The sequence below is a fragment of the Ranitomeya imitator genome, chromosome 1 (genome assembly GCF_032444005.1).
Source record: "Ranitomeya imitator isolate aRanImi1 chromosome 1, aRanImi1.pri, whole genome shotgun sequence".
NCBI classification, from domain to species: domain Eukaryota; kingdom Metazoa; phylum Chordata; class Amphibia; order Anura; family Dendrobatidae; genus Ranitomeya; species Ranitomeya imitator.
The window spans coordinates 129,001,392-129,028,952 of record NC_091282.1 but is presented as its reverse complement, the minus strand read 5'-3'; the positions used below and the strand labels follow the sequence as shown (position 1 = coordinate 129,028,952).

At 44.6% G+C, this 27,561-nt stretch overlaps 1 protein-coding gene across 1 annotated transcript in view; it reads left to right on the top strand.

Moving 5' to 3' along the window:
• The first annotated feature begins 920 nt into the window (after positions 1-920).
• The window catches only part of NAIP (NLR family apoptosis inhibitory protein), an 80,970-nt gene continuing 54,329 nt past the window's right edge, over positions 921-27,561 (top strand). The window contains exons 1-5 of the mRNA XM_069750713.1: positions 921-1,420; positions 14,266-14,365; positions 18,397-18,478; positions 19,124-19,175; positions 25,038-25,157. Of these exons, the coding sequence (XP_069606814.1) occupies positions 1,027-1,420; positions 14,266-14,365; positions 18,397-18,478; positions 19,124-19,175; positions 25,038-25,157 (748 nt within the window). The 5' untranslated portion in view covers positions 921-1,026. The remainder of the gene's footprint in view (positions 1,421-14,265; positions 14,366-18,396; positions 18,479-19,123; positions 19,176-25,037; positions 25,158-27,561) is intronic.

Here is a 27,561-nt window from a genome sequence, read left to right as displayed (position 1 = left end):
ATCCGATGTTGGGGCCCCACCTTAGCAACTATACGGTATATACTCTTTGGCGCCATTGCTCTCACTCTTTAAGTCCCCCTTGTTCACATCTGGCAGCTGTCAATTTGCCTCCAACACTTTTCCTTTCACTTTTTCCCCATTATATAGATAGGGGCAAAATTGTTTGGTGAATTGGAACGCGCGGGGTTAAAATTTCGCCTCACAACATAGTCTATGATGCTCTCGGGGTCCAGAAGTGTGACTGTGCAAAATTTTGTGGCTGTAGCTGCGACGGTGCAGATGCCAATCCCGGACATACACACATACATACATACACACATACACACATTCAGCTTTATATATTAGATTTTGTGTGACATATCTCTGTGATTTAAGGGCATAAAAATTCAAAGTTGGAAAATTGCGAAATTTTCAAAATTTTCGCCAAATTTCAGTTTTTTTCACAAATAAACGCAGGTAATATCAAAGAAATTTTACCACTATCATGAAGTACAATACGTCACGAGAAAACATTGTCAGAATCATCAGGTTCAGTTGAAGCGTTCCAGAGTTATAACTCATAAAGGGACATTGGTCAGAATTGTAAAAATTGGCCCGGTCATTAACGTGCAAACCACTCTTGGGGGTTAAGGGGTTAACTGGTAAGAAATGATTATTTTTCTTATTTTATACCAACTGTCTTAAAATAATGAACAGCCCCTTTATTGCAAGTTGATAAACAAATTAGCCTTTAGAACTCTTTTTGGGTGGCTGATACAAACTATAACAGTAATATGGATTTTGGTGAGCTGGAATAACTATTTTAAAACTGAACTTTTCACATAGGCAATGGCATCTGCAAACCCAAATGAGGATGGGAAGAATAACGAGGATCTTATTAATTTCAAAGAACTTGATATAAAGATCTTGGAAAATGCATTCGCAAAGTTTTCGGACCTTGATATTAATGTTCCCAAGTATGTTGCTGACGGCAATGCAAAACACGCAGCCGTACGTCGACGTCTGGGAACTGGTTACAATGAGAAGATGAGATGGGAAGCCAAGAGACTGAGATCTTTTCTCCTTGATGATAAATTGTTGTCTTGGGCAGCCATGGAGATGGCCGATGCAGGACTGTATTTTACGGGTGTCGACAGTAGCATGCAGTGCTTCTGTTGTGGAATTGTTCTTTTTTGCTCCAGTTTGAAATATTCTCCCCATGAACAACATTTACATTTCAACCCCTTTTGTGGATTTATTCAAGGGAAAGATGTGGGAAACATTTCTAAGTATGATGTTCGGGTCCAAACTTTAGAGACTGGTCAAGAGTATCCAGAAGCATACCAAGAAGAGGAGGTCAGATTGAGCTCTTTTACCAATTGGCCGTTTTATGCAAAGATTCAGCCTGTACAACTTGCAAATGCAGGATTTTACTTTACTGGTAAGCACCTAAATACAGTATGTAAGTTATAGTGTAATATAAAAGAGGAGAGCAGAGCAGCACAACAAGCAAAAAATAAAGAGTCCGGGTGCAAAAAGCTCCCGAAGGTAAAGACCAAACCTTGTATATAGAAGTCCAAAAACAGTAGCAGCACACCATGATCAGTGGAAAAAAATGAGCTTTTATTTAGCTCATGACAGCGACGTTTCAGTTCGGACAAATGAAAGGCTTGAAAAAGGTTAATTTGTCCGAAACGCAACGTCGCTGTCATGAGAACTTCTAAGTTATAGGGTAGGTATCTGGAAATATGACATACTATGCATACCAGGGCAACCTGTCTCTGCAGTAGGTCTCCTCGTATAGTATGATACTTCATCAGCATGAACCTTTTAATCTCTTAATAATTTGCAACTTGCCGTATATTTCTGTCGCAGGTTGGGTCTACAAGTATGGAGTGGGCTCAGGAGTTGAGCCTCCTCAATAAACTGGTAGTGCCAACACCTGCCTCAAACAGCAAAGATCAGATTTAGCCTTATGAAGACCCTTTTCGCCGTACCCTCTTGGTACACTTATGACACAGTCACAGCCAGAAGAACATTATTCTGCATTAATGAGGAAATGCAGTATGTGGAATAAGTGATTGCAGGTTCAAGTCGGTAAAAGTCCGATCTATAAAAATATAAAATTAATTAAACCAAAGTAAAAGGCATGAAGATAAAAGAAACAAAATCCTGTTTTTTTGTGAATCACCTCCCTCCAAAATGCAAAAAAAGTGATCAAAATGTCCCATGCACCCAAAAATGGTACCAATAAAAAAAAGTACAGCTTGCCACACAAAAAACGACAGCTTGCCACGCAAAAAAAAAACAAATTAGCCATTAGACAGCTTGACCGACACTGACCAGTTTCAGCCTTTAGAATATGGTAGTTTTTACTGTACACTGAATGCCGTAAAAATAAACCCCTCCAAAAAAAGAATTTTTTTTCATCATTTCACCACTCTTTTTTTTTTTTTACATTTTTAGTGCACCATATGGTAAAGCGAATGGTGTCAATCAACACTACATAGCCGTCATGTTGATGGAAGGATAAAAGTTGTTGCGTCTATTGGAAGAAGGGAAGGAACAAAATTTAAAGTGCAAAAACTGAAAATGGTCGGGCCCTGAAGGGTTTAAATTTAACAAGAAATATGTATCATCATTTTTACATAGTTGTTATAAATAGAATAAAAACGTGTAAGAGCGATGTCACCTTACTTCAGCCTCTAGAGGGGGGGGCTGTAATGGGCGCAGCTTGATGGAAGCCCCCACATGACTGCGTTGCTGAGAGGAGGGGTTTGGAGTTTTTGAATGAAAAGAGGGATCATCACGGAGATTGGTGGGATTTTTGAGTGGGAGGCGTTCTTAGTGGAGTAAGGAGGCGGGGGCTGGAATAAGTGCGTGAAGGATCACTTGTGCGGTGAATCACGAAGAGAGAAGACCTGTCACAGCTACTCACCATGTCCTCCATAGACAGCCTTGTGGAGCAGCTGCGCAGGGAATCCAGGTCCAGGAGCGACGGATGGCTGGAGGAGCAGCTCACCAGGCTGCTGGGTGACAGCGGGAGCTGGGGCAGCAGGACCAGGAGGACGTGGCCCCCAGAGAGGTTGTCCCCAGAGATGACACCGCGCGGCAGGCGCAGGCCGCGGAGCCCCTCCGGGGACCCTGCGGGGGCTGTGGGACGCGGCGCGACCATCCCGCCCGCTCCCCCCTCCGGCAGGAATCCACCTGGTGGCTCTGCCGGCGCGGAGCGGGGACCAGTCAGGCGCGGCCCGAGGCCAGGGCCGCAACAGAAGCCAGGGCCGCACCGGAAGTGCGGCCTAGTCCAGGGAGCAGAGGAAGTGCGGTGACCTCTAGTGGCACTAGGAACAGCCGGAGCACAGCGCGGGCAGCGCCGGCAACAGCAGCAGGGGGAGCCAGGAGCCCAGCGACGTCAGCGGTGATTGGGAGTTCCGGGGCAGCGGGTGCAGCGGTGGGCTCACCTCCCCCAGGTGGGTCTGGCAGAGGCACCAGACGGCAGAGCAGGGCGACGGGCAGGCTGGCATCAGCAGTTCAGCTGCGCCCGGGACACGGAGGTCGTGTGGTGGGTGCCGGTCGGGCCAGTATTGCAGGAGGCCGAAGTGGATTACAAACAGCCGTCAGGTCACGATCCGCCAGGAAGTCCAGCGACAGGAATGTTTCGCCAGTATCGGTCCCCCCTGGTGATGTGGAGGCCAGGGGCGCGGGCCTGGGGCACCTCAGCGGTAGCGACGACCCCGGATCTGGAAGCGAGCATCTAGACGATGGTGAGCAGCGGGATTCCGGAGACGCGGCTGGTGGGGACACAGCACCTGCGCAGCCTCGTGAATATATGTCTATTCCTCTTTCGGTGCCGGGTGCGGCAGGGTTAGTGGAAGGGGTAGGGGAGGCTGGTTCAGGGTTTCCTGGCGTTAGAGAGCTTTTGGCGGGTATGTCGCATATTTTGAGGAGATTGGATGCGGGTACAGCAGGCAGCGTGGGAGGGTCACCCGCGGGGGCTTGGTTGGTGGATTCTGGTAACGCAGCCGGGGGGGGCCCTGGCGAGTTAGCGAGGTCAGGGGCTGCCACGTCGGCTCAGGCAGCTGGGGTGTCAGTGTCGGTTCAAACGGAGACGGGTAAGAAGGATGAGGTGAAATTAGACGATCGGGCAAAAGGGGAAGTTTATGTGTGTTTTGAGGGTCCCCTCGGTGCCCATTTAAAGAAGGAGGTGAAGGAGAAGATTTGGAAGGACGAATTTGTGGAGATTTTCTCTCTCCTCCCTTTGGAAAAATTTAATTTGGACAAAGGGAAGAAAGATGATAGCAAAAAGGAGGAGGAAGAAAAAAGGCGTTGGCGCTTGATTCCGCAAACGTTTGTAAATTGGCAACAGGCTTTTGCTATCTTGGCCAGTGTGATAGGAGAAAAATTCCTGGAAAATTGCTCGGGTCTTTTCTGTTATTTTGATTCTATTGGGAGGCACATCGTACGTATGGGGGCCAGGCTTGGCTGTGTTAAGATGAGCAATTTAGGCAGCGGAAGGCGGTTAGGCCCGAGATAAAATGGGATCAAAAGGACATTGGATTGTGGTTGAAGGTGATGACCCCTGTGCGGTACGGGCAGTCCTTTCAAGGGGGCGGGGGGGTAGTAGTCAGCAGTCCGGACAAGGGGGAGGTGGAGGACAGGGATCACAGGGGGCAAAAGAAAAAACGGGCACGTGCTGGCAGTTCAATGACGGCCAGTGCAAGTATGGCAATACCTGCAAGTTCAAGCACGTATGCTTCCATAGTAGCGGAGCCTCACACGCGGCTTCAAAATGTTTCAAAAAAGCAAGGGGCAAGCCAGCGGTGGGTAGCGGTCATGGGGGTGACGTCGGTGAGGCTTCAAAAGATGGCCCCTTATTTAAGTAGATATCCGGACCGGTTGAAAGCGGTGGTTATTAGGGACGGTTTTGCTGAAGGTTTTAGGATTCCTCGCCCGAATCATGTGGTCCCCTTTTCTACAAAAAATCTGAGGTCAGCAAGTTTGCATGCTGATGTTGTTTCGATTAAGTTAGCAAAAGAGGTGGAGTTGGGGAGAATGCCAAGGCCATTTAGTTCGCTGCCTATGGAAGGGGTGATTGTTTCTCCATTGGGGGTGGTGCCCAAGAAGGAGCCAAATAAGTTTCGTTTAATTCAGCATCTGTCGTACCCGAAAGGTTGTTCGGTGTTATGACCTGGTGGTCAGGACAATAATGGACCTGGTGGTTAAGAGCACACGGAATGACCTGATAGTTACTGATAATAAAGGACGAGCTCTGGGACGTGGGAACTCTGCTGACCGCAATCCCTAATCCTATCAAAACATACTAGAAATAGCCGTGGATTGCTCCTAACGCTCCCTATGCAACTCGGCACAGCCTAAGGAACTAGCTAGCCCTGAAGATAGAAAAATAAAGCCTACCTTGCCTCAGAGAAATTCCCCAAAGGAAAAGGCAGCCCCCCACATATAATGACTGTGAGTAAAGATGAAAATACAAACACAGAGATGAAATAGATTTAGCAAAGTGAGGCCCGACTTACTGAACAGACCGAGGATAGGAAAGGTTGCTTTGCGGTCAGCATGAAAACCTACAAAAAGACCACGCAGAGGGCGCAAAAAGACCCTCTGCACCGACTCACGGTGCGGAGGCGCTCCCTCTGCGTCCCAGAGCTTCCAGCAAGCAAGACAACAATAAAAATAGCAAGCTGGACAGAAAAATATCAAAAAAAGAAATACAAGCAGGAACTTAGCTTCTGCTGGGAAGACAGGTCACAAGAATGATCCAGGAGAGAACTAGACCAACACTGGAACATTGACAGGTGGCATGGAGCAAAGATCTAACTGGAGTTAAATAGAGCAGCCAGCTAACGAATTAACCTCGTCACCTGTGAAAGGAAACTCAGAAACACCCACCAGAGGAAGTCCATGGACAGAACCAGCTGAAGTACCATTCATGACCACAGGAGGGAGCCCGACAACAGAATTCACAACAGTACCCCCCCCTTGAGGAGGGGTCACCGAACCCTCACCAGAGCCCCCAGGCCGACCAGGATGAGCCAAATGAAAGGCACGAACCAGATCGGCAGCATGAACATCAGAGGCAAAAACCCAGGAATTATCTTCCTGACCATAACCCTTCCACTTGACCAGGTACTGGAGTTTCCGTCTCGAAACACGAGAATCCAACATCTTCTCCACCACATACTCCAACTCCCCCTCAACCAACACCGGGGCAGGAGGATCAACGGATGGAACCACAGGCGCCACGTATCTCCGCAATAACGACCTATGGAACACATTATGGATGGCAAAAGAAGCAGGAAGGGCCAAACGAAATGACACAGGATTGATAACCTCAGAAATCTTATACGGACCAATGAAACGAGGCTTAAACTTAGGAGAGGAAACCTTCATAGGAACATAACGAGACGACAACCAAACCAAATCCCCAACACGAAGTCGGGGGCCCACACAGCGCCGGCGGTTAGCGAAACGTTGAGCCTTCTCCTGGGACAATGTCAAATTGTCCACCACATGAGTCCAAATCTGCTGCAGCCTATCCACCACAGTATCTACACCAGGACAGTCCGAAGACTCAACCTGCCCTGAAGAGAAACGAGGATGGAAACCAGAATTGCAGAAAAACGGCGAAACCAAAGTAGCCGAGTTGGCCTGATTATTAAGGGCGAACTCAGCCAACGGCAAAAAGGACACCCAATCATCCTGATCAGCAGAAACAAAGCATCTCAGATATGTTTCCAAAGTTTGATTAGTTCGTTCGGTTTGGTCATTTGTCTGAGGATGGAAATCCGAGGAAAAAGACAAATCAATGCCCATCCTAGCACAAAAGGATCGCCAAAACCTCAAAACAAACTGGGAACCTCTGTCAGAAACGATGTTCTCCGGGATACCATGTAAACGAACCACATGCTGGAAAAATAATGGCACCAAATCAGAGGAGGAAGGCACTTTAGACAAAGGTACCAAATGGACCATCTTAGAAAAGCGATCACAAACCACCCAAATGACCGACATCTTTTGAGAGACGGGGAGATCCGAAATAAAATCCATAGAAATATGCGTCCAGGGCCTCTTCGGGACTGGCAAGGGCAAAAGCAACCCACAGGCACGAGAACAGCAGGGCTTAGCCCGAGCACAAGTCCCACAGGACTGCACAAAAGAACGCACATCCCGTGACAAAGATGGCCACCAAAAGGATCTAGCCACCAAATCTCTGGTACCAAAGATTCCAGGATGCCCAGCCAACACTGAACAATGAATCTCAGAGATAACTCTACTAGTCCATCTATCAGGGACAAACAGTTTCTCCGCTGGGCAACGGTCAGGTCTATCAGCCTGAAATTTTTGCAGCACCCGCCGCAAATCAGGGGAGATGGCAGACAAAATTACCCCCTCTTTGAGAATACCCGCCGGCTCAGGAACACCCAGAGAGTCAGGCACAAAACTCCTTGACAGGGCATCAGCCTTCACATTCTTAGAGCCCGGAAGTTGAAACCACAAAATCAAAACGGGAGAAAAATAACGACCATCGAGCCCGTCTCGGATTCAACCGTTTGGCAGACTCAAGATAAGTCAAATTCTTGTGATCTCTCAAGACCACCACGCGATGCTTGGCTCCTTCAAGCCAATGATGCCACTCCTCGAATGCCCACTTCATGGCCAACAACTCACGATTACCAACATCATAATTACGCTCAGCAGGCGAAAACTTTCTAGAAAAGAAAGCACATGGCTTCATCACCGAGCCATCAGAACTTCTTTGCGACAAAACAGCCCCTGCTCCAATCTCAGAAGCATCAACCTCAACCTGAAACGGGAGCGAAACATCTGGCTGGCACAACACAGGGGCAGAAGAAAAAAGACGCTTCAACTCCTGAAAAGCCTCTACAGCTGCAGAAGACCAATTGACCACATCAGCACCCTTCTTGGTCAAATCAGTCAACGGTTTAGCAACAGTAGAAAAATTAGCGATGAAGCGCCGATAAAAATTAGCAAAGCCCAGGAACTTTTGCAGGCTCTTCACAGATGTCGGCTGAGTCCAATCGTAAATGGCCTGGACTTTAACAGGGTCCATCTCGATAGTAGAAGGGGAAAAAATGAACCCCAAAAATGAAACCTTCTGAACTCCAAAGAGACACTTTGACCCCTTCACAAACAAGGAATTCGCACGAAGGACCTGGAACACCATTCTGACCTGCTTCACATGAGACTCCCAATCATCCGAAAAGACCAAAATATCATCCAAATACACAATCAGGAATGTATCCAGGTAGTCTCGGAAGATGTCATGCATAAAGGACTGAAATACTGATGGAGCATTGGAAAGCCCGAATGGCATAACCAGGTACTCAGAATGGCCCTCGGGCGTATTAAATGCTGTTTTCCATTCATCGCCTTGTTTAATACGCACAAGATTATACGCCCCTCGAAGATCTATCTTGGTGAACCAACTAGCCCCTTTAATACGAGCAAACAAATCAGACAGCAACGGCAAAGGATACTGAAATTTGACTGTAATTTTATTAAGAAGGCGGTAATCAATACAAGGTCTCAAAGAACCATCCTTCTTGGCCACAAAAAAGAACCCTGCTCCTAACGGTGATGACGACGGGCGAATATGGCCTTTCTCCAAGGATTCCTTTATATAACTCCGCATAGCGGCGTGTTCTGGCACAGATAAATTGAACAATCGGCCCTTAGGAAACTTACTACCAGGAATCAATTTAATTGCACAATCGCAATCCCTATGAGGAGGTAGGGCACTGGCTTTGGGCTCATCAAATACATCCCGATAATCCAACAAAAACTCTGGAACTTCAGAAGGAGTGGAAGACGAAATAGACAAAAATGGAACATCACCATGTACCCCCTGGCAACCCCAGCTGGACACAGACATAGATTTCCAGTCCAATACTGGATTATGAACCTGCAGCCATGGCAACCCCAAAACGACCACATCATGCACATTATGCAACACCAGAAAGCAGATATCCTCCTGATGTGCAGGAGCCATGCACATGGTCAATTGGGTCCAGTACTGAGGCTTATTCTTGGCCAAAGGCGTAGCATCAATTCCTCTCAATGGAATAGGATACTGCAAGGGCTCCAAGAAAAAACCACAGCGCCTAGGATACTCCAAGTCCATTAAATTCAGGGCAGCGCCTGAATCCACAAATGCCATAACAGAATAGGATGACAAAGAGCAAATCAGAGTAATGGACAATAGAAATTTAGACTGTACCGTACCAATGGTGGCAGACCTAGCGAACCGCTTAGTGCGCTTAGGACAATCGGAGATAGCATGAGTGGAATCACCACAGTAAAAACATAGCCCATTCCGACGTCTGTGTTCTTGCCGTTCAGCTCTGGTCAAAGTCCTATCACATTGCATAGGCTCAGGCCCATGCTCAGATAGTACCGCCAAATGGTGCACAGCTTTACGCTCACGCAAGCGTCGATCGATCTGAATGGCCAAAGACATAGACTCATTCAGACCAGCAGGCATAGGAAATCCCACCATGACATCCTTAAGGGCTTCAGAGAGACCCTTTCTGAAGATTGCTGCCAGGGCACATTCATTCCACTGAGTGAGCACAGACCACTTTCTAAACTTCTGACAATATATCTCCGCTTCATCCTGACCCTGACACAGAGCTAGCAAGATTTTCTCTGCCTGATCCACTGAATTAGGTTTGTCATAAAGCAATCCAAGCGCCAGGAAAAACGCATCAACATCACGCAATGCCGGATCTCCTGGCGCAAGGGAAAATGCCCAGTCTTGAGGGTCACCACGTAACAAAGAAATAATGATCTTTACTTGTTGAACAGGGTCACCTGAGGAGCGAGGTTTCAAGGCAAGAAACAATTTACAATTATTTTTGAAATTCAAGAACTTAGATCTATCACCAAAAAACAAATCAGGAATTGGAATCCTAGGCTCTGACATCGGATTCTGAACCACAAAATCTTGAATGTTTTGTACCCTTGTAGTGAGATTATGCATCCAAGAGGACAGACCTTGAATGTCCATGTTTACACCTGTGTCCTGAACCACCCAGAGGTAAAGGGGAAAAGAGAGACAAAACACACTGCAAAGAAAAAAAAATGGTCTCAGAACTTCTCTTATCCCTCTATTGAGATGCATTAGTACTTTGGGCCACCTGTACTGTTATGACCTGGTGGTCAGGACAATAATGGACCTGGTGGTTAAGAGCACACGGAATGACCTGATAGTTACTGATAATAAAGGACGAGCTCTGGGACGTAGGAACTCTGCTGACCGCAATCCCTAATCCTATCAAAACATACTAGAAATAGCCGTGGATTGCTCCTAACGCTCCCTATGCAACTCGGCACAGCCTAAGGAACTAGCTAGCCCTGAAGATAGAAAAATAAAGCCTACCTTGCCTCAGAGAAATTCCCCAAAGGAAAAGGCAGCCCCCCACATATAATGACTGTGAGTAAAGATGAAAATACAAACACAGAGATGAAATAGATTTAGCAAAGTGAGGCCCGACTTACTGAACAGACCGAGGATAGGAAAGGTTGCTTTGCGGTCAGCACAAAAACCTACAAAAAGACCACGCAGAGGGCGCAAAAAGACCCTCCGCACCGACTCACGGTGCGGAGGCGCACCCTCTGTGTCCCAGAGCTTCCAGCAAGCAAGACAACAATAAAAATAGCAAGCTGGACAGAAAAATAGCAAACCAAAGAAATACAAGCAGGAACTTAGCTTCTGCTGGGAAGACAGGTCACAAGAATGATCCAGGAGAGAACTAGACCAATACTGGAACATTGACAGGTGGCATGGAGCAAAGATCTAAGTGGAGTTAAATAGAGCAGCCAGCTAACGAATTAACCTCGTCACCTGTGAAAGGAAACTCAGAAACACCCACCAGAGGAAGTCCATGGACAGAACCAGCTGAAGTACCATTTATGACCACAGGAGGGAGCCCGACAACAGAATTCACAACAGTTCGGTTAACGATGGCATTGCGGAGGAATTATGCTCTGTTGTATACACGTCGTTCGACGCGGCAGTGCAGTGGGTTCTTTTGTACGGAGCGGGGGCCTTGATGGCAAAGACAGACATCGAGTCTGCCTTTCGGCTTCTGCCGGTGCACCTGGAGAGCATTCCGTTACTAGGCTGTTGTTGGAAAGGAGGTTTTTATTTGGACAGGTGTTTGCCTATGGGCTGTTCGATTTCTTGTTCGTTATTTGAAACTTTCAGTAGTTTTCTAGAATGGGTTGTTAGAGACGTTTCTGTTGTTCCTTCGGTCATTCATTACTTGGATGATTTTTTGTTTGTGGGTCCCCCGGACTCTGCGGTGTGCGGCAATTTATTGGCCACCATGGAATGGGTGGCCTGGCATTTCGGGGTCCCTTTGGCGCAGGAGAAAACAGAGGGCCCCTGTACGGTTTTAAGTTTTCTCGGGATTCTTATCGATTCAGGAAAGATGGAGTGCAGGTTGCCCGATGAGAAATTGTTGTTGCTTAAGCAGGAGGTGTCCAGAATCCTAAAATTGAGGAAAGTGACGTTGAAGGAGTTGCAGTCGCTGCTGGGTCGCCTGAATTTTGCGTGCCGTATCATGCCTATGAGCCGGATTTTTTGCTGCAGGTTGTCCAGGGCTACGGCGGGTGTCCGTGCAGCTCATCATTTCATACGCTTGAGCAGGGAGCACAGGGAGGATTTTCTGGTTTGGCAGCGTTTCCTGGAGAATTATAACGGCAGGGCATTGATTCAACAGGAGGATGTGAATGCCTTTGATTGTGAAATCTATACGGATGCAGCGGGAGGAGCCTATTGCGGAGGGAAATGGAGTGTCGGAGTGTGGCCGGAAGAGTGGCGACAAAACGGCCTAACCAAAAATTTGGCGTTGTTGTAGTTGTTCCCAATTGTGGTGGCAGCGTTTATTTGGGGCGACAATTTTAAGGATCGCCCAGTGCGCTTTCATTGCAATAACTTGAGCGTTGTGACAGTTATCAACAGTTTATCTTCTTCTTCTCCCCCTGTTATCAGGTTGGTTAGGGAATTGGTGTTGAGGTGTTTAGAATTGAATTCGTGGATTTCGGCTGTGCACGTGCCAGGTGTCCAAAACACTATAGCCGATGCTTTATCTCGTTTGCAGTGGGATCGATTCCGGGAACTGGCGCCAGATTCGGAACCTACGGGAGCGGGATGTCCTTCGCATCTGTGGCAGATTGTTGTGGACGGGGAGGTCGGTTGATACAGGCCTCACTGTCGAGTCGGACGTGGTCGGATTATGAAGCTGCATGGGATATGTGGGAAGGTTGGTTGGTCCAATGCAGCCTAGTTGAGTCTGATGGTGACAGGACTATGGCTTTGCTGGCATTGATGGGTAAGGCGGCTGAATGGGGATGGTCCGTGTCGAGGTCAAATAAAGTTATTGCGGGTCTGGCCTTTGGTTTTCGTTTGCAAGGTTCAGCTGATGTGACAAAAGATTTTTTGATAAGGCAAGCTTTGAAGGGTTTCAGGAAAGGCAATGTGTCTTTTGATAAGCGCAGACCGATTTCTTTTGGGATGCTGAAACGGCTCGGGGAGGCTTTGGGTGGTATTTGTAGTTCTCAGTTCGAGGTCTTATTGTTTCGGTTGGCTTTTTCTTTAGCGTTCTTTGGGGCTTTGCGCTTGGGGGAGCTGGTGTCCCCGAATAAAGATAAGGCGGGTGGTCTCTTAGCGGAAGATGTTGATTTTTGGGCAGGGGGTATTGTTTTTTGGATCTGGCGTTGTAAGACTGATCAGCTCGGTAGGGGTAGGCGAGTGGTGCTGGGAAGAGTTGGCGGTAGCGGGATGTGCCCGCAGTACTGTTTGGAGGCTTACTGGGGTCTGTGGCCGCTGAGGTCAGGCCCTTTGTTACGACACCAGAACGGGGAATTCTTGTCGCGCTTCCAATTTACGGCACTGTTGAAGAGGTGTTTGGGATTGCTGGGGGTTGACCCGAGGAATTTCAGGTCGCACTCGTTTCGAATTGGTGCTGCGTCCGAGGCTGATGGTCTGGGCTTGGGCGCGGATGCGATCAAGAGAATAGGTAGATGGAATTTGAATCGTTATCTGTCCTATGCTAGGCATTAAGTCTGGGGGTAATGGTGGCGAGTTATGTTATGGTGTTAATCGCTGTTATGTTTTTTCAGGTCGAACCTCCCTCCTGGCCTGGATTGTCGGACATTCTTTTGTTCACTGGGGTGCGCTTCAGGCGTATGCTAGGCCAAATGGTAGGCAATTAGGCTTTGTACTTGATTCTGTGGTTATTAGGTGGCTGGGCTTTCGTGGTATGTTATGGGGGAGGCTGTTGGCGAAAGTTTCTAATGCCGCCAGACTTGATCGACCCCCAGACATTTTGGTGGTTCATCTTGGAGGAAATGATTTGGGAATGAGGCCAGAGAGGGAATTGATTCAAGACATCCGTTTCGATTTTCTAAGGTTGTGGGTATCTTTCCTGGGTATTTTGACGGTCTGGTCAGACATTGTGCCACGGCAGAAGTGGCGGGATGCACGTTCTCATAAAGGGATTAATAGGGCCCGGGTGAAGCTGAATAGGGCGGTGGCGAGTTTTGTGTCTCGGAACGGGGGTATTGCTGTGAGACATTTGGAGCTGGAGGCTGGGGTTGGCAATTTTTGGAGGGAGGATGGAGTGCATCTTAATGATGTTGGCATGGACTTGTGGGCGCTCGGTCTACAGGAAGGATTGGAAAGAGCTTTGGTGGTGGTGGGGCGCTCACGAGCCTGAGGTGGTCAGGGCTGTTCGTGTGTGGCGGTGGGTGGGGTTCTTGGAGTTGGTGATGACGTTTTATGGGGTTGATCTGGCTTTTGTTTACGGGCTCTGGACGGGGAGTTTACCTCGGGAGCTCTGGAGTTTGGTTTGCCCAAAATGGGTTACATGGTGCCCTTGAGCTGGTGGTTACGGCTGAGGGTAAAGAAGTGTTTGGTTTTTCAAGTTTGGTGGTGGCTTTATGCCTATTGTTGAGCCAGATTTCTTAGCTCCAAGAACCCTCCCCTCAAGGTTTTTTACATATGGTATACATGTTGTTATTCATGTTATTGTTTGTTTTAATAAAATGGCCGCTGTGGACAAATTATCCAAAGAAATTTACGTGTTGTGTCTTAATTTTAATGTTTAGCAGGAGAAGTGGAGAATGGTGTCCTGGGTATGGGGGGTTAGGAAGATTGGGTACGGAGAAGACCCAGTCTTGGCGATACGCGGTCATGAGATTTTCTCCAAGTAAATGAATCTGTTTTTGTTTCTCTCCTTTCAGGTAGAAGAGATATTGTCCGGTGCTTCTCTTGTGCTGGCTGCCTAGGACACTGGGAGGAAAATGATGATCCCTGGAAAGAACATGCCAAGTGGTTCCCTGAGTGAGTCACGGTCCCCACAACATGTAGAGAATAAATCTATACTTGTGGCGGATGTTTGCTGTATGTTTGGCTAATGGATTTGTAATCTATATTCAGCCGGCATGTGTCCAGAGCTTGTTCAGCTATATGTTGGTGTAGTCTGCCTTTCATTACAAGTGCTCCTTGAGGAAAAAAGATAACACCAATAATAACTTATAGTTACTTAGATGAGACGTGTGCAGTGAATATGCTGGCAGATTTTGCTATGGTTTATATCAAATATCCACCAACCTGATATGATCAGATCCTAAAACAACAAAAATATGATTTCCATTCTTCTGCGTAGCATCAATTCAACATTAATCATTAGTAGATAATTATTATTTTTTCATTATAGACTTGTCCCCTTTATACAATACATTTTTTGCATCTAGGGTACCATAAGGTGAGAAAAAACGTTTTTGTAGTGACAGTGACTTTACATGCCACATGTGCAGCAAAGTATGTAAATGATTTTGACATCCTTGGTAATACATAAAACATTCAAGGACAGTATATGGATACAACAAAACCGGCTCCAAAGTCCCAGAGCAGTATTATTATTATTTATTATTATAGCGTCATTTATTCCATGGCGCTCTACATGTGAGGAGGGGTATACATACTAAAAACAAGTACAATAATCTTAAACAATACAAGTCACAGCTGGTACAGGAGGAGAGAGGACCCTGCCCGCGAGGGCTCACAATCTACAAGGGATGGATGAGGACACAGTAGGTGAGGGTACAGTATGGAACACGCAACATCCTAATATTTTGCACATTAGTGTCTTTTCTTAGGGTTGGATACCTTAACCATGGTAGATACACCTTATAATCCTTTTACATGAGCCAGAAATCACTGTAGGAGCACTCATTTCTGATTATCTGCTCGTTTAAGGCTGCGTTCACACGTTCAGGTTTTTTATGCAGTTTTAGAAAACAGAAGTGGATTCAATAGAAGGAGCAGTGTCAGTCTTTTCTTTACAGGTGGTTTCCATTTATGATCCATTTCTGGTTTTGACTTCAAAACTGTGTTAAAAGTAACTGTCAGGTGATTCTAGCTGCCCAAATCACGAGCAACATGAATCGCAGCCTGGCTGCATTATTGCAGCCAGATCTATTATTTTAAGAAAACCTCTGGCGTTTCAGAAAAAATGTACTTTGTAAATCTGGCCAAGGCTCATAGCTGGAGACCAGACTGGTCCAGCAGGCTCTTCCCAGCGCTGCTTCAAATGACTGACAGATCTCCCCCTATGTACACAGGAGGGAGAGGCCTGTCAATCACCAGCACTGGCGCTGGGAGAAGCCAGCTGGGGTCAGCGGTGGACTGTCCTGGTCTCCAGCCATGGTCCCCAGTCTTCAACGTATATCTTGTCTCAAATGCCGCAGCATCATTCAGCCATGCTGGGGTTCATGCTTCCTGCAGTTTTGGCAGCATGAATCTCCTGACAGTTTCTGCTGAACATAGATACCCAACATAGACAAGTAGGCAACCACCCGATGAACAAGCAGAACACTTGTTTGCTATGTGCGGTGATTTTTATATTTGCATAGCGATCATCACTATTGGCACATTTTCCTGTGTAATCAGATGTGCTGCCACATACCATGATATGCTATGTGCACAGAATGATCATATTAGCAGTTGTTCTGTACCCATCACTGTTTTGTTATCCTGTGTAAATGACTTCTTCTTTGACCTGTATACGGGTCCTTTTAAATTAGTTATTAAGGATTGTTATAGGACTTGGGGGGGGGGGGGGGTGGGTTTACTTGAAGCACCACTTGAGCGTTGTTTTTTTTATTGTAGCGCTGCAGCGGTGTTTCTAATTTAAGGTCCCAGCCCCTAGTATTATACTTACCAGACGCCATCTTCACCGTCTATTGCAGCCGTTCCCTTCGGACATTTTGTGACCTGGTGTAGCCCTAGTGTTTGCTGGACTGCCTTTTTATACTGCACTTATCTACACAGCTCCTGCATAGTCACAATCCCCCCTCCAACTTCTGTACCGCCCCTGCCCCCAGCATTGGCAGAGCAGGTCTCCTAATCATGGCTCACTCTTTCCCCAAGCCATGTGCTTGTTCCAAGGCCCTGTTGTCTTTATAGGCAAATATAGTGATAATGGACTTTAGGAGAAGCAATGGCAGACCATTAATGTGTCACAGTTAAAGGTACCGTTACAGGCGACGCTGCAGCGATATAGACAACAATCCGACCTAAACTAGATCGCTGGAGCGTCGCTGTTTAGGTCGCTGTAGAGACGTCAAACACAGCAACTCCAGAACGATGCAGGAGCGATCCAGTGACGTAACGGCGACTCACTTATTCTCGCTCCATGTAAAAACATTGCTGGCGTTGTTGCTTTTGATGTCAAACATGACGATACACGCCGATCTAGCGACCAAATAAAGTTCTGGACTTCTAGCTCCGACCAGCAGTGGCACAGCGGGATCCAGATCGCTGCTGCGTGTCAAACACAACGAGATCGCTATCCAGGACGCTGCAACGTCACAGATTGTTGTCGTTCAGTTGCAAAGTTGCTGAGTGTGACGGTACCTTTAGAAGCAGAAACTCTGCAGTGGAACAAAGCACATGAACCAGAATTGTCACTGAAAGAGTAGTGCCCCATCCCCCCAGGAACAAGGAAACGAAAGAGGCTGTGAGCAATGTCCTGCTGAGCATAAGAGTTGATAATAGCTGTATGCAAAACCAAAAGAAATGAACTGGAGTATTAGTCGGCATTCATATATGTAAGAGCATGTCCACACTGGCAATTAAACGGAAAAAACAGATAGAAAAAAAATGAACATATATTCTGCTGTAAGTAAGTAAAAAGCAATAGTGCATATAACTAACACAGGAAACTTGGTAAACATTGTTTTTGAATAAAAAAAAAAGTGTAAAGGCCATCTCACCAGCAGCGCCAAGGTGTACGTTATCGAAAGGTCCTGGGACCCTCCCAGTTGGGTACACCTTGTCACTGGTGGGATGGTTTTAACGAATTTTTTTTTCAATCAAAACTAGTTTTTACTAAGTTTCCTATGTTATTTATATGCACTATTGCTTTTTTCTTACTTGCTTACAGCAGGGTACATGTTCATTTTGTTTCTGTGTTAGGTTTTAACTATATGTACTAGCTGTACTTTGTGTTGTTCTGATTTATAAACAGATACATGTATACATCTGTGAGATAAAAACATGGCCGAGCAGTATTGTATTGTATCATTCACTGCAAGCATTGCTTCTGGGGGTTAGCACACAATGCCAGGGGGCTCCCCATGTTTGTATGCAGGATCCAGGCGCACAATCTATATGTAATGTTTGTTTTGTGAGAATTAGGCATGAGAATATAATGAAGAGTCTGCTATTCTTGATTATTTTATGCTTTCCTTATTTATACGTTTTTCTCAACACAACCCCAATAGCTCCTTTCTGTGTTATGTATCGGTAGACGTGATGTCACCTACCCTGCTCACCTCCCGATGTGGAAGTGAGTGGAGCAGGACTAAAGCTGGCCGTTCACGTTAGATAACTGTTGGATGAATGATCGATCAATGAACGTCTATCATTCCTGATTTCCCCATTCACTCGGATGCTCGTCTCAGTCAAGCATTCCTGTGTTCCCTATGATGCCAGATTCCTCTAGTGACGACACATATCCCTCCCGAATAAAAGGATCCTCCTGTGAAATTCTAAGGGCTGCTTCCTTTTGTCCCTGAACATCATCTGTCTCGGGGGAGTCAAGAGGACGCCATGCAAATTAGATGGTATACCAATCCCACCAAAATCTGCAGGCTTTTTGCCAACTTTTATCCACTATGTATGGTGCCTTAACCATTTAAGTTTCTTTTTGATCCTTTATGTATTAGTATCCTGAATGCATTTACGTACAAAGCTTGAAGACCCATATCATCTTCCAATTGCTTTTGATAATATTCCTTTTTCTCAAAAGACATTTGGTCGGGTGATTTAGTTTATGCAAATTACAAACAGTATTTTTTTCATCTTAGGTGCAATTTTCTCATAAGTAAGAAAACTCCAGATGAAATTAAAGAGCTCATAAATTCTTACCAAGGATTTCATGGATTCACAGTGAGTTCCTAGAACATTGTTTTGTGCATTACAAGAGTTCTTCTGGGAGAATCAATTAGATAATATGCTACTGAATTGCTTAGCTGACGTGTGCAGGAAAGGAAGTGGTTTTAGATTTAGATAGCTCTAATCATGCTGGTTTTATGGCTTTCATTTGAACAGGATCTATGATGGATGTGTCATTTCCATCATGATCTTTCCTGATCAGCTACACAGATTTACTTCTAAGTTGTCCGTCAGGTACTCATCCAATAGAACTATTTTTCTGCCTTCCATCCTGATATTCCAAAAACAGAAACCAACGAATTAACAAACTGGTGTGAACACGACCGTGGACTCTAATGGTCCTAATAGATTATGATCGCTATATCAAAAGGATGCCAATAGGCCTGAGTGAACAGAGACCAATGTCTGGCAGATTTTTGGCTTTCAGCCATGTTCCATAGACTTTGTTCACATCTGTGTTTGGAGGTGGGTCAAATAGGGTTTCCATTAAGCTTTTTGTGGGGTCTGTCAGTGTTCATTTGGATCCATAAAAAAAAACATATCGTTCACAGCATCATGGCTTCTTTCAAAAATTGTCTTAATAAATAAATTGAATTCTAGTAAAGTCTGGTAACTAAAATGTAATACTGTTTGTTATAGGGGAAACATTTCCTTTCTGGAGTCATTGACAGTGCTCAGCCCAGGCAAACCAGTAAGTGACTTTTTACCAGAACTTATACTGTAGTACATTGTCACTTTAGAATAAATGGTAGAACATTGGATAATGGTGCCATCACAAGAGCCGTTGTTGCTTAACCCCTTAAATGCTACATTCTATAACTAACATGACTCATAAGTGGTTAGCCAGAGTTGGAACGCTCTCTTTCACTTTAATGGAGCTTTCTGGCAGAAATCGTCAACTCTACATTAAATATGAAATAACGGTGTACAAAAAGGATAGATAGCACTGTTCTACATATTTTCAAAATCTGTCAGGTTCAGTTATGAAATGAGCCATTTCTTAATGTTTTTGACCTCCTGAATTCAAATCTGACAGTGGAACCTTTTTAGTTGGTTCTTGTTTCTATGCTATGAGTTTTCCTTTTACTGCTATATATACGGTAATTAATTAAACCAATTATTGTCACTTGTACCTCAGCTCAAGGCAAAAGTAAACAAAAAAAACACTAAAGGCAAAAAATTATTCTTATTAAATTGCAATTTTATTAAATATGCAATACTTCTATATATTAATTATAAAAAAGACCAATGCCTCTAAGTGAGGAACATCGTTGGCTGAGGACATCATTACACATACCTATTTAATGTATGATATCATTGATAAAAACCGTGCCTGTTAGTATCCATTTTAAGATCTAAATATCATAAACCAGTACTCCCAATGTGATTCTTGAGATTTGCTATAATTATCGCGCAGAGAGCATGAACTGTGCTTATAATAACACTAGATGGTGGCCCGATTCTAACGCATCGGGTATTCTAGAATATGCATGTCCACGTAGTATATTGCCCAGCCACGTAGTATATTGCACAGCCACGTAGTATATTGCCCAGCCACATAGTATATTGCCCAACAACGTAGTATATTGCCCAGCCACGTAGTATATTGCACAGCCACGTAGTATATTGCCCAACCACGTAGTATATTGCCCAGCCACGTAGTATATTGCCCAGCCACATAGTATATTGCCCAGCCACGTAGTATATTGCCCAGCCACGTAGTATATTGCCCAGTCACGTACTATATTGCCCAGCTACGTAGTATATTGCCCAGCCACGTAGAATATTTCCCAGCCACGTAGTATATTGCCCAGCCACGTAGTATATTGCCCAGCCACGTAGTATATTGCCTAGCCACGTAGTATATTGCCCAGTCACGTAGAATATTGCCCAGTCACATAGTATATTGCACAGCGACATAGTATACAGCACAGAGCCACGTAGTATACAACACAGACACGTTGTATACTGCCCAGTCACGTAGTATACAACACAGACACGTAGTATATTGCCCAGCCACGTATGTAACAGGTTAAAAAAGACTTAAAATAAAAAATAAACATATACTCACCTTCCGAGGGGCCCTGGCGCTTGTGTGCGGTGCACGCGGCAGCTTCCGGTCCCAGGGCTGGTATGAGCGCAGGGCCTGTGATGACGTCGCGGTCACATGACCGTGACGGCATGGAAGGTCCTTGTCGCATAGCATCTTTGGCACCGGAACCTGCCGCTTGCACTGCCGAGGAGAGGACGTTGTCAGAGGGTGAGAATAACGTTTTTGTTTTTTTTTTTTTTTATTATTATTATTATTTGTAACATTAGATATTTTTACTATTGATGCTGCATATGCAGCATCAATAGTAAAAACTTGGTCACACAGGGTTAATAGCGGCAGTAATGGAGTGAGTTACCCGTGGCATAACGCGGTCCGTTACCGCTGGCATTAACCCTGTGTGAGCGGTGACTGGAGGGAAGTATGGAGCGGGCACTGACTGCAGGGGAGTAGGGAGGGACTAATCGGACTGTGGCCGTCGCTGATTGGTTGCGGCAGCCATGACAGGCAGCTGGCGAGACCAATCAGCGACTTGCATTTCCATGACAGACAGAGGCCGTGACCAATGAATATCCAAGCCAGACAGACAGAAAGAAAGACAGAAGGACAGACAGAAGTGACCCTTAGACAATTATATAGTAGATTGAGGCACTCCAATATTTAGTGTGCTATAAGTATTCTGCTTAAATTTATATCTATAAGCAGTGCCGAACTCTAAAATAGATGTCTGCTAAAAAGAAAAAACATAGTTTAAATGTCATCGAATCATAATTACCGTGTTTGCAATGTCCAAACCTTGTTCCTCCACCCCGACACGTGCGTTTCGTCCACACTTCTTCAGGGGTCCATAGGCAGAGTACCTCAATAGGTTTGTGTAATGATGTCCTCAGCCAACGATGTTCCTCACTTAGAGGCATTGGTCTTTTTTATGATTAATATACAGAATTATTGTATATTTTAAAAAATTGCAATTTAATAAGAATAATTTTTTGCCCTTGTTTTTTTTGTTTACTTTTGCTTGAGCTGAGGTATAAGTGACAATAATTAGTTTCAATATTTATGCATAACACAAAATTACTTTTTGGATCAAATTGTGTTGATTAAATTATATATAATGAATGCATAACATTTTCAGTGCTTTGAAACATTGTTTTGCAAATTATAAAAATGCAGAATATTTATTTGCCAATTTTCTTTATATGTATTTATTATCTATTTATTAACACTTATATTTATTCTTTATCTTGATGTTTATTTAGAGGAAACTTAAAGGGCCACTGTCACCCCCCTCCAGCCGTTATAAACTAAAAGAGCCACCTTGTGCAGCAGTAATGCTGCATTCTAACAAGGTGGCTCTTTTAGTTTTGTATTCATGTATTACTAAAATAAAGCGCTTTGAAACTTTTCAAAAATACCTATCTTTGTCCACGGAGGCGGGTCCTCAATCCCCAGCTTGAACGGTATTCTGCCGTCACTCACATCTTCAGGGGCTTTCGGCGCCGCCCCCTCCGCGCGGTTTTCTCTTCAAATCCGGCGCCTGCGCTGTGTAAAACTGTGTGGGGCAGGCGCAGTAAGCTCTGGTGGTCTGACGTCCCAGCCAGGCTTGCAGACTGCGCCTGTGCTGGCAGTGCGGCCACCCACCTCGGGAATCCCTGCCCCGCACTGTGTTATGCATTATGCACAGTGCGGGGCTAGGATTCCTGGGCATGCGCACTGCGTGTGTCAGACTGTCACCCAGGTCCCCCGCCTTACAGCCTCTGTCTATTCAGCTGATCGTCCCGGCGATTGTTATGAGGAGGAGGAGGCACGATCAGCTGAATAGACAGAGGCTGTAAGGCGGGGGACCTGCCAGCACAGGCACAGTCTGCAAGCCTGGCTGGGACGTCAGACCGCCAGAGCTTACTGCGCCTGCCCCACAAAGTTTTACACAGCGCAGGCGCCGGATTTGAAGAGAAAACAGCGCGGAGGGGGCGGTGCCGAAAGCCCCTGAAGATGTGAGTGACGGCAGAGTACCGTTCAAGCTGGGGATTGAGGACCCGCCTCCGTGGATAAAGACAGGTATTTTTGAACAGTTTCAAAGCGCTTTATTTTAGTAATACATGAACACAAAACTAAAATAGCCACCTTGTTAGAATGCAGCATTACTGCTGCACAAGGTGGTTCTTTTAGTTTATAACGGCTGGAGGGGGTGACAGTGGCCCTTTAACAACAATTTAGATGACTAAAACATGTCTAAACACTATTGTGAATTATACAAAACCTACAAAAAAACAAAATGAGCAAAAACCCTGCTGGCAGGTTTTTTTTCTCATTTTGTTTCTTGTAGGTTTTGTGCGCTTTATGGCCCATGTGAACATGCATTTATGTGCTGCATGTATGCCAACTTAATCCAAGCTTAATTTTTTTGTTTTACTATTGTGAATTATGAACAGTTACAGAAATTGCAGTACAAAATTTGGTCGTCAGTCAGTGACAATGCTTTTTTGTTTGTTTCTTGTACTCCTGCTTTGGATCATCTCTTACAATTGTCCAACAGTAATCTGCGAGCATTGATGGATTTAATTTTCCTTGATATCTTTTCTCCATAGTCGCCATGTCTTAGTAAAATCTCTCACCGTGCTTGTCGCTCATTGCTCCGCAGTTTGGTGGAAAAAAGTATAGATGCGAATGTAAGAAATTAATCTTTAAGGATGTGTTACAGCCAAGATCCACATAAGTTTTTATGAGATTTTCCACCAACTCTTCATAGTTATCTGCTGTTGAGTTTCCCAAAAAATTAGTCACCACTAATGCGAACGCTACCATGCAGCATTTTCTTTGCCCTGCAACACACGGAGAAACTTCTCATCTTGAAGAAACTTATGAATCTGATGTCCAATAAAGACTCATTCCTTTATCTTTGCTTCACTCAAACTTGGAATTTTTTCAGTGAGATACTTGAATGCTTTTGCATTTTTATTCATTGCCTTTACAAAGTTTTTCAATAGACCCAACTTAATATGCAATGGTGGTAACAAAATCTTATGGGGGTCAATAAATGCTGGATGCAGTGAACGTCAGAGAGGCCAATCCCTTTTATTGTACAGGGTGGGCCATTTATATGGATAGACCTGGGTGGGCCATTTATATGGATGCACCTAAATAAAATGGGAATGGTTGGTGATATCAATTTCCTGTTTGTGGCACATTAGTATATGGGAGGGGTAAAACTTTTCAAGATGGATGGTGTCCATGGCGGCCATTTTGGATCCAACTTTATTTTCCCAATGGGAAGAGGGTCATGTGACACATCAATCTTATTGAGAATTTCACGAGAAAAACAATGGTGTGCTTGGTTGTAACATAACTTTATTCTTTCATGAGTTATTTACAAGTTTATGACTGTGTTCAAAGTGCTGCCCATTGTGTTGGATTGTCAATGCAACCCTCTTCTCCCACTCTTGACACACTGATAGCAACACCACAGAAGAAATGCTAGCACAGGCTTCCAGTATCAGTTGTTTCAGATGCTGCACATCTTGTATCTTTACAGTACAGACAACTGCCTTCAGATGAAAGATAAAAGTCTAAAGGTACTGTCACACTGAACGATATCGCTAGCGATCCGTGATGTTGCAGCGTCCTGGCTAGCGATATCGTTGAGTTTGACAGGCAGCAGCGATCTGGATCCTGCTGTGACATCGTTGGTCGGAGCAGAAAGTCCAGAACTTTATTTCGTGGCTGGACTCCCGCAGACATAGCTGAATCGGCGTGTGTGACGCCGATCCTGCAATGTCTTCACTGGTAACCAGGGTAAACATCGGGTTACTAAGCGCAGGGCCGCGATTAGTAACCCAATGTTTACTCTGGTTACCAGCGTAAACGTAAAAAAACCAAACACTACATACTTACATTCCGGTGTCTGTCCCCCGGCGCTGTGCTTCTCTGCACAGTGAGCGCCGGCCAGCCGTAAAGCAAAGCGGTGACATCACCACTGTGCTTTCCGGCTGGCGCTCACAGTCAGTGCAGAGAAGCACAGCGCCGGGGGACAGACACCGGAATGTAAGTATGTAGTGTTTGGTTTTTTTACGTTTACGCTGGTAACCAGGGTAAACATCGGGTTACTAAGCGCGGCCCTGCGCTATAAAAATAAAGATTATTATTAAAAGATTATTATTAATATGCTAAGAAACTAAGCTGAGAAATACTAAAACTTTATATCTTACACAGAGAGCTGCCGGGAGGTAATGAACTTTATTCCTCCCTGCAGCCTCAGGCTTTGAGTTATAGAAGTGCGTCTTCAGTCACTACTCAGTGCATAATGATCTAAGAGTGTAACCACACCACTGTGTATCTTGTGTTTTTTTCACATGACATGTTCCCTTTAAGTCATTTTCTGATGGCACAGTTCCCTTAAGGTATTAAAAATTTTGGTTAACAAACTGACGGGTACTATAAAAACATTTGGCATTTATAACCTTCTGCTATTCAAATATTTTTTATATTTCAACAAAATTTGCTAAGGTTTTACCAGAATCAGCATCTTTGAAGATGAGAATGTTCGTTTGGAGTCATTTAAAAAGTGGCCTAGAGAATCCAATGAAGATACTGCTGGAATTGCTAGAGCTGGATTTTACTACTCAGGTTAGATCTGATTCTCTGACAATGAAAAAATGAATTTCTTAATGTATTCTCTCTTAAGTCTCTTTCACGTGTACTGGAGATACTTGCACACATACAGGTGCTTCTCACTAACTTAGAATATCATCAAAAAGTTAATTTATTTCAGTTCTTCAATCCAAAAAGTGAAACTCATATATTATATAGTCATTACAAAACAGTGTGATCTATTTCAAGTGTTTATTTCTGTTCATGTTGATGATTATGGCTTACAGCCAATGAAAACCCAAAAGTCTTTACCTCAGTAAATTAGAATACTTTATAACACCAGCTTGAAAAGTTATTTTAAAATCCGAAATGTTGGCCTACTGTAATGTATGTTCAGTAAATGCACTCAATACTTGGTCGGGGCTCCTTTTGCATCAGTTACTGAATCAATGCGGTGTGGCATGGAGACGATCAGCCTGTGGCACTGCTGAGGTGTTATGGAAGCCCAGGTTGCTTTGATAGCAGCCTTCAGCTCGTCTGAATTGTTGGGTCTGGTGTCTCTCATCTTCCTCTTAACAATACCCTATAGATTCTCTATGGAGTTAAAGCCAGCCGAGTTTGCTGGCCAATCAAGCACAGTGATACTGTTGTTTTTAAACCAGGTATTGGCACTTTTCCCAGTGTGGACAAGTGCCAAGTCCTGTGCGAGAATGAAATTTCCATCTCCAAAAAGCTTGTCGGCAGATGAAAGCATGAAGTTCTCTAAAATTTCCTGGTAGACTGCTGCGCTGACTTTGGTCTTGATAAAACTCAGTGGACCTATACCAGCAGATGACATGGCTCCCCAAACCATCACTGATTGTAGCCACTTCACACTAAACCTCAAGCAGCTTGGATTGTGGCCTCTCCACTCTTCCTCCAGACTCTGGGACCTTGGTTTCCAAATGAAATGCAAAATTTACTTTAATCGGAAAACAACACCTTGGACCACTGAGGAACAGTCCAGTTCTTTTTCTCCTTGGCCCAGGTAAGACGCTTCTGGTGTCGTCTATTTGTCATGAATGGCTTGACACAAGGAATGTGACGCTTGTAGCCCATGTCCTAGATACATCTGTGTGTGGTAGCAATGACTCTAGCAGCAGCCCACTCCTTGTGAATCCCCGCCAAATTTTTGAATGGCCTTTTCTTAATAATCCTTTCATCAACAATCCTTTTTTCCTTCCATTCAACTCTCCATTAATATGCTTGGACACAGCACTCTGTGAATAGCCAGCTTCTTTAGCAATGACCTTTTGTGGCTTACCCTCCTTGTGGAGTGTGTCAGTGACTGCCTTCTGGACACCTGTCAAGTCAGCAGTCTTCCCCATGATTGTGGAACCTACTGAAACAGACTACAGGACCTTTTTAAATGCTTAGGAAGCCTTTGCAGGAGTTTTTTTGTTAATTATTTTAATTTACTGAGATAATGACTTTTGGGTTTTCATTGGCTGTAAGCCATAATCATCCACATAACATAAATAAACACTTGAAATAGATCACTCTGTTTGTAATGATTCTATATAATATATGAGTTTCATTTTTTGTATTGAAGAACTGAAATTAACTTTTTGATGATATTCTAATTCAGTGAGAAGCACTTGTAGACTCATTCAAATCAAGTGGGTCTGTGCATATGTCAGTGTATTTCCACAGACTCTTTCCATGTGCAAAACATGTTGACATGTCTGTTTTTTGCACAATACATCCTGCACATGTGCACATTGATACACAGGTGAGGATTACTTTGATTTGTTATTTTTAGGCTATGTGCCCATGTTGCGTTTTTTAAGTGTTTTTGCCGCAATTTTCCACTGCGGAAACACTTAAAAAACGATTACAAACAGCATCCCATTAATTTCTATTGCATTCCGCAATTGATGTGCCCATGCTGTGTTTTGTTCCACGGCAGAAATGCATCGCGGTAAAAACGCAGCATGTTCATTATTTTTTGCGGAATCATTGCAATTCCGCACCCATAGACATGCATTAGAAAAACACTTGAAAATCGCATGAAAAATACATGCAAAACGTGTCAACAACGCGTCAAAAATGCATATAAAACACATCTACTGTAAATCCGCATACGTTTTTCCTGCCAAGGGTATGCAGAATTAGAGCATTATACTGCCTCTGTACAAATCCCTAGTTAGACCGCACATGGAGTACTGTGTCCAGTTTTGGGCACCGGTGCTCAGGAAGGATATAATGGAACTAGAGAGAGTACAAAGGAGGGCAACAAAATTAATAAAGGGGATGGGAGAACTACAATACCCAGATAGATTAGCGAAATTAGGATTATTTAGTCTAGAAAAAAGACGACTGAGGGGCGATCTAATAACCATGTATAAGTATATAAGGGGACAATACAAATATCTCGCTGAGGATCTGTTTATACCAAGGA